Raw genomic sequence first — 10,978 nt, 5'->3', positions numbered from 1 at the left:
TACACGGGCATATTATTTTTGGAAATATTTAATTTTTTTAATTAATATATTTTAATATTATTAATATTAAAATAAAAATAATAACAGAGTGTTATATGGTAACTTGAATTATAAATTAATTGTACAAATTTAATTAGGATTCTTATTTGTCTTACCAAAAATAAAAAATACATAATTTCTTGTGTTTTCTTATTGGAAAGCACTTCAATCCTTCAAAGAAAATCATTGCCAACATATTATTTTTTTTTATAAGAACCGGTACTTGTTGCCATTGAAGCAATGCTAGCAAAATATTAATATGAAACTATTCCAGAAACATAAAGTGCAACAAAATCAACATATTCAAACTTATAAGAGTAAGCAAACAAAATCAAACACTATTAAATACGGCCCATGATTTAATCACAATTGCATGCTTGGTTACATTTTTTTAAACGAAATCCTTCTTTTGAACAAACAAACTCTGGACCAATAATGGATTTATCTTTTCTTGATCTACTAATTCGATTTTTGCGCACACTAAAACCATTACGATGAGCATAATCAAGATAAAATTTAAATCCAGTATCAAGTGATTGAAATTCCATACCGATGTAAGGCTCTCTTAATTCTTGCTCACCTAGTTGAGGAACAAAAGATACAACTGCATTCATGTTGCTTTCTATATCCTCCAAGGAATCTTCAATTCCTTCTACATTTTGCTCTTCTAAATTAGAGATTTCAAAAGTTTCTTGCAATACACAATTATTAGATATTAGATTGATAGGGTAAGTTAGCTTTAAAATTTTAAATATTTTTCATGGCTAATGTATTGAACTTCTTCAATTTGCTAAAAAGTTCTTAAACGTATTCTTTAAATATCTTCATCACTACAAAACATAAATTTCTTCATACATTAAAACAAGAATATTTCTTTGAAACGTTTATTCATGTTGCGAAAAAGACTTAATAAGTTATGTAAAAAAAGATATACGAGGAAAACGCTACCATGATAATTGTTTCAAATTGCTTCAATGGTGGATAGTTGGTTGCTTCAATGGTTTATGTAGAAAAAGAAGAACGTTAATCCAACTAAGAAAACACAAGAAATCATGTATTTTTTATTTTTGGTAAGACAAATAAGAATCCTAATTAAATTTGTACAATTAATTTATAATTCAAGTTACCATATAACACTATGTTATTATTTTTATTTTAATATTAATAATATTAAAATATATTAATTAAAAAAATAAAATATTTCCAAAAATAAAATGTCCGTGTAATTTTTTTGTCCACCGTCGGTGGATAGCAGTTAAACTCATTTGATAAATATTTTTGATAAATATCTCAGATTCCCAAATGCTAGTTTTTTCTAGTATTTAGGCCAAATCTCATTATTTGGAATCTTTTAAAAATTGAAAGTTTATCCCAAACTTTTATCTTTTACAAAAACATCTTCTACAGTTGTTGCTTACGTTGTATTACATAATTTTTTACATTAATTTCAAAGTAGTGATGAAATATTCGGTGAATGTGAAATGATAATATGATTATTGATGAAAATAATGAATAATTGACTCAAGATAACAAAGTCATGTGTTTTGTCTACTTCATGATGTATGAAATGATGTTTGTTGCACTCACTTAAAATTACCACGTTGCTCTAGTGTCATGGACACTATTTGTTATTCTTGTAACAAAGATCTAATTGACTTGTAATATAAACTTATGGTTAGTTTGATATTTTTAAAACTTATTGACATAAATCATATTTTTATAAAAAAAGTGAAATATATTTTTCAAATATTATGACAGTAATGGATTGATAAAAATAAAATAAAGTCGAAAGTACTTTTGATCTTTTTTCTTTTAATTAATTATGATTTTTACGGATGAAATTTGAATTTGTCCACAAGAAGCGATCGACTGGACATTTCTTTAACCCTTTCTCAAACTGGTGACTTTCGATATGATTAAAGTAGTAATAAAACAATACATATGGAATTGCGTGTACGATATATGTATTTTAAAGATAATGTAATTAAAAATATACTTTCTCAGTTCACATTAACTTGTTCTCATATATTAAAAATAAATGCTCTTTTTGTAATATTTATGTAACACTTTTTAGATTTTGAGATTCAAATAAATTTATTTTTTATTATAAGTTTTTTATAGATTTTTTATACCGTTATTGTGATTTATAGTATTTTTTACTTAGTTTATAAATATATAAATTTTATTTTTTAAAAAAATTGAAGAATCCATGTATAAATTTTTGTCAAATTTAAACTATTTGAGTCTCAAATAACCAAAAATATCACATAAATTGAGATGAAGAAGTGTCTATTTTACTTTTAAAATTTAGAAAATCAAAGTTAATTAGAAACGTTCTTATGAATTGAAGTATCATTGTGATACTTCAGATTTCAAAAAAGAAGTTATAAAATAATCATAATAATAATTGTGCCTTAGTTCTTAACAAATTATGATCAACTAAATAGAGAAAATTTAAAATAATCCTAACAATAATTATGCCTTAATTCTAAATAAATTGTGTTATTATATCATCGTCAAGCATGTAGAAGTTTTAAAACAATAAAAAATCGATGATGAGATATCAATAGTGGATTGCGCCAACCAAAACTTTGACTAAGAAAGTTAGGCTTAAGCATCAATCTCGATGTTTTGCTCTGATTAGCTTTTGTAGCATTTTCCAATTTCTTGTTTTCATTTTTTGTACTTAGATATGAGTAAGGTCGAGGGTATAATTGGTTAATTAGGTAACTAATAATTAATGTGCATTGTCATGCCAAGTCATTTATCACACATTCGAGATATTTTTCGTTTATTTTTAATTGTTATGATTTTATTAAAGTCAAATAATAAAAAATTTAATTAACATTTTACGATATATTTTTAATCATATTAATATATAAAATTTATAATTTATAATATTTTTTACATAATTATAAAATATTTATTTTTTAATTATAAATCAAATTAATATAATTTAATTTGACTTTAAAATTAATCAAATAAACTACTAAAAAAGCACTAACTACATATGGATGGGAGGGAAGGGAGTATATAATTGAGGAATTCCGTGTACTTATAGTCCCCCCCGTTTTTTTACTATATGAAATCCACATTTTGACACTTGAGATTTCGTAACGAGTAGATATTTTCGCAGAAGCATAATTTATTTGCTGGTTAAATACATTACGAGATATTTTTTCATACTTTCCGCATTCAGTTCTAGCTATTTCTGCATCTTCTAATCGACCTGAATAACATATACGGATCCCCTTCGCCCCTTTTTTCATTGCAAATACTCTTTCATATTTGCTAGCCTCTTCCCATAGTAGTATATATATAGCTTCAATTTCAACTTCAGTTCATTACCAAAACAATCCTTTATGTATTAAATAAAATTTAAAGAATTGGTTTGTAATTGTTTGTTAATTTTTTTGTTAGTTTGACAATTCTGTACGTCTTAGTGTCATTTTGGGTCTCATTTGTCATTATACACTTTAATTTGTATTTGTAGCTTTGTACTTGTCTAATTTGGCTAGCTAATACATTTGGCGTTTAGTTATAGAAGATTTTAGAAGTGGAAAACCTTAACCAATTATTGAAAAATCTACCATATAATATTTATTCAATAAACATCACAATATATCATTATTCAATATGAACTAAAGAAAAGATCTTGCTTACTATGCTTTATTTGACTACGTTTAAAATGATTTTTTAATATTTATATAGAAGTCCTTTTATTTTTTTCTCATGTCAACTAAAAGTATTATTGTCTTCAAAAGAGAATTGGGAATATATTCCTCTATTGAAAATATTGGGGAAAAAAAAGGAGTCAAAACATATATAATTGAAGAAAAGTATTAGCTAGACCTGAATAAATCATAATGTCCAATATTGAACGATATAAAGTTATGTGATTTGCAATTCAAATCCACTATTTATAATATGAAATTACTAATCGGCACCTGCAACATATGGTACTAATTACTATTAACTTGATAATTATAATAACTTTCATAAAATTTTCTTTCAAATCTTGGTGTCATATTTTTATTTGACAAAATATCAGATTGCGAGTCTCCGTTTCATCCATCCTCCTTTAATATGATATGAAACATCATTAACAATCTCCTTAGCTATTGATTACCTTAGATTATTGACTCAAGATGTACTTGAAACTTTCATCATTGGAGATGACTTATATATCAATCCTAACTTCTACATTTTTCTTGTGAGTTAGTACATCACTAAATTTACACTTCAGATACTTTGTCTTAATTCTACTTCAACCTGAATCCTTTAAACCTCAACATCTCTCCAGATCTTAACTCTCCATCGCATGTCTCGTCAATCAATACTATATCATATACAAATAACATGATATTTTCTTTTAAATATGTCTCTTCAGTTCAACCATCTCCAATGTAATAGTTATTAACTTGCTTTCAAGTTAGCAATAAGATTCAAACAAACATACAAGAATAGGAATTGTTTTTCACTAATTGAATAAGCAATTCTAAAACAGTGATTAAAAAAAAGCAATTCTAAAACAGTAATTTAAAAAAAAAAAGTGGGTCATAAGGCATATATATGATCGAAATTTTAAGGACCTCTTGTGTAAATAATTAACTTTTTCAATTTTTTTTTTCTAGTGGTGTTTCTATTTTGGCAGTAGTATTGTCTATTGTTAATGACGTGAAAGAAGATGCCCTTCTGGAATTTTCCATTACCAATAATAATAAAGGGATAAAGACTAACGCCTAAAATGCAAGTTGCGTTTGGGGATCAGGGTTGGGGGTGGGGTACTGTAAAGCAAATGCAAAGAAGTGCTGAATTGTGATTCCCAATTCTACTTCCTAATTGTTCTTCTCTGCTCTCTTCGATTCACCTGCTCCAGAGGCAGCAAACATCGAACTCCATAGCTGAAGCAGAACCCTAGCTCACGCCTTCTCTTTGATATTCGCTGTTTGGTAAGTCTATGAATTGAATTGAATTTCTTCCTGACGGAACATCGTTTCTGTTTTTTCTTTTTGTGTGTGTATGTGTTTGTGGAATTATCAGTGGATCTTACGAATTCGAGAGAAAAAAAAGCGTTTGAATTTCACTTTTTCTTCTGTTCGTTTTCATCATGGCAAGTTTGCATCGCGAAATAAGGATGAATTAGTGATTGTTACTCTTTGGAAGGATTTACACCTTTTACTTTCTTAGTGAATATCGTCATAATTAGTCCGTTTCAGTTTTCGTAGTGTAGTATGCTCTATTTTGAGCTGATTAATATAGGATCGATTTGATTAAACAGGCAGGGAATACTCATTAATATCGTTATTTTGCTTGATGTTTTACTTTCAGTGATCCTCCTCTTTGTTATCAACAAAAGAAGAAAGTGATGCTTCCTATTAACTGTTTAGTTGTGTTGATTCTGTCATGGTAATGTGCAGGCAGTGAAAATGTCAACTCCTTCAAGGAAGAGACTGATGAGGGATTTCAAGAGGTTACAACAGGACCCTCCTGCGGGTATTAGTGGAGCTCCTCAAGACAATAACATTATGCTTTGGAATGCCGTTATATTTGGGTGAGTTTTGTAATTGAAGTTCATGAAATATGTGCTTTGAATTTAGTTATAGCACTTGTCTATTGGTACATCTATTTGGCATGTTTTTTTACTAGATATAACTGAACTAATTTTTTTTTTAAATTGTTTTTTCTGGGTACTGAATGCAGTCCTGATGATACTTCTTGGGATGGAGGTGAGTTTTCCTTGCATTTAGATATTGGCTTTAAAGAATGCCAGAGCACAGTAGTTTGACATATGATGTGAGCTTGCAAATTGTCTGGTCTAATTTTATGTCTGGTTGTCTATGCAGAGTGTGAGGTTTCAGTTTTCTAAAAGCCTATTTTTTTCTTGTCATTTGATTTGTCATGCGTGTATCATTCCCACTCTGTCCACCCCACACGCAATAATAAAAAGAAGAATTTAAAGGAGAAGAGGTTGAGAAAAACAAGTGCAGTTGTAAAATTTTTTAATCATTCAACAAGGGATGTACCTCTTGCGCATGGTATTTATGATCATAGTATTGTGCTGTGATGGCAATCATTTGTTTCTCTGATCTTGCAATCCAAGTTTTCCTGCTCATACCATTATGATTCTCCACCTAATCATCTGTCATCATTTTGTTGCTTAATGCCAAAAGCAAATTAGTCAGTGAATAAGTGCACAGTGATCTTCTATACTTTTCTGCAATAGGTTCTTTGCATTTTGTCGAACTCTATGAATTTTGGTGATTTAGCTGTGTGGCACAACTTGGCTGCTCTATCTGCTTAGCTTTCAGAAATGTCTATCATGTCATGCCTAATCTTGTAACAAAAGGATCTTGTTTTGCTATCGGTGGAACCAAAAATGTCCTCTAGTGGACTTCTCGCATGGTTACACTTTTTTATGGACCGACCAAGGAATGTGTTACGAATTTGAAGCAATTTGAATTTGTGCTGTTGCTTTTAGCACATTTGCTATTTGCTCCATAGAAGAAGAGTAAACATACATTCTGCACCTGTCTCTGAGTGAATTATGAGTTGATATCTTCTTTCCTGATATGTATTTGATACTTTGTTCTGTCACAATACCCTTTGGAAACATCAGGTACGTTTAAATTGACGCTTCAATTCAACGAGGATTATCCCAACAAGCCACCAACAGTGCGATTTGTTTCTCGCATGTTTCATCCAAATAGTAAGTTGGAGGGTAGTTGTGGTTTTCCATTCATTAGAGAACAAATAAATGAATTCTAATCTGGAATTTGCTTTTCCACTTCTTTAGTTTATGCAGATGGAAGTATATGTTTGGATATCCTGCAAAACCAGTGGAGTCCAATATATGATGTTGCGGCTATACTTACATCCATTCAGGTATGGAGCTCAGACTTAGTTTCAAAGTCCACAATAAAGAACATCTTAGGAAAATAGACCAGTTTATTGTTTGTTTCCTTGAGTTTTACTTTTACTCTTATAGATGCAGTGGAAAGATCCTTATAACAGTAGTTAAATTGTGATAAGTAGGTGTTGTAAGCAGTAGCTACAGGTATGAATTCTATAAGTGTGGCTTTTCCTTGTGATAGCTTCCTTTTTCTAAAAAATTAATAAATCTATTCCTTATGTTATGATAGCTGGATTACTCACTTGTATGCTACTTTTGCATTTCATGCTTGGATAAATCCATGCGAATTCATTAATTCTAAATGTGAAAGTATAGAAGAATTATGAAGAAGTGATTCCAAATTCATTGTTTGAGGAAGGTTTTTATGGATTCAGTTGTGAAGTATTTCTCCCAAAATTTAGTACGATTCCTAGAATGTCTAGAAAGGGTTCTCTTTAACAATCTGGAAACTAGAAGTACGATTATTGTAAAGCTTTTAACTTTAGCCAAAGTCAAACCTCAGGACTTTTATCTAGAGGACGGTCCGAAATGCTTCTGTTTGAATTATGACAATTCTCTCAGGAGACTGCTCTCAATTTCTAAAATACTTTCTTTGGTCAACACAACACAGTTAATCTAACTGATCCTTTCGTATCTATTCTCTTTGGTGATTCATTTTATTTGAGGGTAAGTCTATTTTCCAAACAGTAAACAAAATTTCAAATCGTCCTACAGGCTACAAGTATAAACATTATTATTATTTGGATAAATTTCTTGAAAAAAGCTGGCTGATCATAATTACTAATAAAAAAAATGGGGCTAAAGAGCCCTGTTTGGACATTCAGCTTCAACTTCAAAACATTATTTACAAGTGGTTTGAGTAGCTTTTCAAGTGAAATAATGGTTTTCATTCACAAAACTATTTGATTTCCTGGGGAAATTTATGTCCATACGTAAATACTTCTAAATGCTCCTTTTCAGCTTAAACCAAATATTACCTGAATGCCTACATAGCTTTTCTAGTTTCTTCTTCAGAAAATTGTTACCGTGTGTTTAGAGGGAAAGTATATTTATTTAGTTCCTACTTCCTAGGCAGGCATTTGCTCTTGGGTGACTTCATTGAGGAACATTATTCCTAAGTGCAAGTTCGGTGATTCATTCTTCTCGTTCAACTCCTTGATTGGTTTAATGGTAGTTGTACATATCGAACCCTTTTTATGTCCTCCAGTATCAATGAGCTATTGAGTACACCGGTTTTCATTTAGCCATAATTATCATCTCTTATCAAGTGATCTTAATCAAGAAACCTTGAAAGTGACAGGAGGTAGAAACAAATAGAAGCCGTGGTAGGTAGAAATAAAATCCTTGCTTTATGCTTTCATGGAATAAATTAGTCCCAATATAATAGGACGTCAACATTTGCAGAGTAATATTAGTAAATAGGATAAACTCATTTCCTAACGAGTCTAGGTTTAGGAATTGCCAGACACTTCATTTGATGAAGAAAAAGGAAGTTCTGATTACTCTCCGAACCCATATCCTAACGAGTCAACTTGAATTTCCCTCTGATATTTCCTTTCGTCATTTTTACACAGACAAGTAAGAAAGATCTCGGATAAATCTCCCTCCCCCCTCTTTTTTTCTCTCACCAAAGTGTAAGGAAAACTTCAAAAATATATTGTCTATTTCTTGTTGTTAGAACATTTAGGATGACAAGTATAGAGGTCATTTTGCACATGTATATTTTTTTTACTTTAAATGTAAAGAAACTTTAGTACAAGATTTAATTTCAAAAAAAAGAAAAATTAATATAAATGTAGAGTCTATAGTTAATCTCAGAGGGTCTCTTCTTATTGGTACAAGACCAGATTTTTGGCTTCTAATTTTTAAGTATGAAACCCCTTGCCAAGGAAAGCAAGAGATTTGCCTTCTAGGGCGAGCTCGTCGCACCAGGCTTGCCTGTTGCGGGTTACCTCTCCTATGTGGTTTGCGAGCTATTGCATAAGAGTGAGGTTTTTACCCCGTGCTCACCAAGAGGGTAGCGGCTGCGGGTTTCCCTTGTCATTTAAAAAAAAAGAGTTTCTCTTTTGGATGTCTTGTAACTAGAGCCTATATCTCTCAGCACTACCTTGTGCTCAGACCTGTTCTTTTCAGTTACTAATGAAATCCTGCTACTATTTTTTTAAAAAAAGGGTTGAATGGAAATCCGCAACCGCTACCCTTTGGGTGCGCACAAGGTAAAATCTTCGCTCCTATGCAATAGCTCGCAAACCACATAGGAGAGGTAACCTGCACTAGGCAAGTCTGGTGCGATGAGCTTGACCTAGAAGGCGAACCCCTTGCTTTCGCTGGCAAAGGGTTTCGAACTTGAAACCTCTAACATGGAAGTCCCAAGCTCAAACCACTGGGCCACCGTGAAGGGTTTCTTGAGAGTGTTTCTTGTAATTGGAATTCCTATAATCTCTACAATCTACATCATAGCCGAACCAACATATATGGACTTGTTATTGTGAGGGAGATATGTTTGAGCAAGAACTCCTAACTAGCACCTGCTGATGAATGCAATGTTCAAGCTCTTGTGTTGATTATATAGTGTATAGCATGAGGAGGGAGCATCAGATTAGATCATCTTTTTTATTATCACTTATCAGTATCATAACTCTATCTCCAGGTATACTGCTGTTTCCTAGGTTGTCCTCCTTTGTGAAAATAGACAAGACAGATATTCAGTAAAAAGAAATTGGGTGGGGATGGGATTGGTTATGGTGGTTGATTGGCTCGATAATGTATGGTTACTGCAGTGTGCGCGCGAGAAGGGTATTGGTTTTACATGTACTGGGCTTACTCCAACAGTCCAACCCTCTGTTTCCCTCTTGGTTGTATAAGTAATGATTTGTTGAGTAGGGGAGGGAGGTGAAAATGATGTTCCTCAAATGGTGGGTTAGGAGAGATAAAATTGTAGTTGTTTTTTACCGCTGGAGACTTTACTGCAGACTAGCATCGTACACCTTCAGAAGAGTACTTTGGACTTCTTGTTTGTGTAAATGATTATGACTTTTATCTTATTCTTGCAGTCACTGCTGTGTGATCCAAACCCTAATTCTCCTGCAAACTCAGAAGCTGCTCGGTTGTTTAGTGAAAATAAGAGGGAGTACAACCGGAGAGTTAGAGAAATTGTGGAGCAGAGCTGGACTGCAGACTGATACCACATATATAGAGGTTATTGCAACCTCAATCATGAGCTTTCGGGGCTCATCTGTGTAATAGTTCCAGACACCTAAGTCCGGAATTGTAATTTTAGTGGTGCACACTCATGCTGATCCCAGCATAGTTTCTCTATGCTACTCCCCCTCAATTGTTGTTCACCGCTTGTCAAGCTCCTGTAGATTATGTCTTCTGGTATTTTGGATTTGTTTAGATTATGCTATTTGCTTTTCCAACAAAGATGGTTTTCAGATACTTCCATTAACTCCCAAGTTTGGATTTAACTTGTAAGCCTCGCAAACCTAATGTATAATCATATATTTAAATTGAAAAGAAGCAACAACTTTTCATTTGATTTTGGATCATTTTCTGTCAAAATTCGTTTTAGTTTTAATTAGCAGATCCCTTTTCGTACTGATTGGTTATTTATCTCATTAAGTCTATCAGTGAAACAGTTAAAGCTGGGTCTACATAGTTCTAAACAATACTATCAGCATAAAACATTTCTATGAAAATGTCACCTTTTATTACAGGGAAGGGATAAAAGCGCTAATGAGTTGGAATGACAGGAAGCTGTATTAAAGATGAAATCTAACAACTGTGGTATTGAAGTGAAAATATTGTTGTTGCATAGTTCCAGTTCCACCTGGACTTAATCGTCTAGTATATTGAGAGTTTCTAATCTAAAAATTTCCACGTTACTGAACTTTTGGAAGTCGACAACGTTGGTCATTGCACTTAACAGTTAATGTTACACAGAACAATCGTATTGCACTTATAGTCTACGCATCAAGTCCTACAGTTCAAATGGACAAAATAATGCTAGATAACAAAGCGCTAACA

General features: G+C 31.8%; 1 protein-coding gene across 2 annotated transcripts; it reads left to right on the top strand.

The window, feature by feature from the left end:
- The first annotated feature begins 4,636 nt into the window (after positions 1-4,636).
- Positions 4,637-10,490, top strand: LOC101247803 (ubiquitin-conjugating enzyme E2 2). 2 transcript variants are annotated; one of them, XM_010320666.4, is made up of 6 exons: positions 4,637-4,991; positions 5,460-5,593; positions 5,743-5,768; positions 6,659-6,748; positions 6,836-6,924; positions 10,006-10,490. In XM_010320666.4, the coding sequence occupies exons 2-6, from the start codon at positions 5,469-5,471 to the stop codon at positions 10,132-10,134; spliced, it is 459 nt and encodes a 152-aa protein (XP_010318968.1). In that variant the 5' UTR covers positions 4,637-4,991; positions 5,460-5,468; the 3' UTR covers positions 10,135-10,490. The 2 variants fall into 2 exon arrangements, 1 of the variants encoding a protein (XP_010318968.1); XR_011220082.1 differs by having other exon boundaries at positions 4,641-4,991; positions 6,836-8,874; positions 9,195-10,490.
- Positions 10,491-10,978: the final 488 nt, after the last annotated feature.

This window comes from Solanum lycopersicum, chromosome 3, assembly GCF_036512215.1.
Source record: "Solanum lycopersicum chromosome 3, SLM_r2.1".
NCBI lineage: Eukaryota > Viridiplantae > Streptophyta > Magnoliopsida > Solanales > Solanaceae > Solanum > Solanum lycopersicum.
Note: the sequence above shows the minus strand (reverse complement) of the source record. Positions and strands in the feature narration are given on the sequence as shown.

What these genes read in the sequence shown, in the direction of transcription:
- LOC101247803 (XM_010320666.4), top strand. Translation starts at nt 5,469, where the DNA reads ATGTCAACTCCTTCAAGGAAGAGACTGATGAGGGATTTCAAGAGGTTA. An exon ending in TGGAATGCCGTTATATTTGG is followed by an intron (nt 5,594 to 5,742) that starts GTGAGTTTTGTA and finishes TACTGAATGCAG; the next exon opens with TCCTGATGATACTTCTTGGG. An exon ending in CTATACTTACATCCATTCAG is followed by an intron (nt 6,925 to 10,005) that starts GTATGGAGCTCA and finishes TTATTCTTGCAG; the next exon opens with TCACTGCTGTGTGATCCAAA.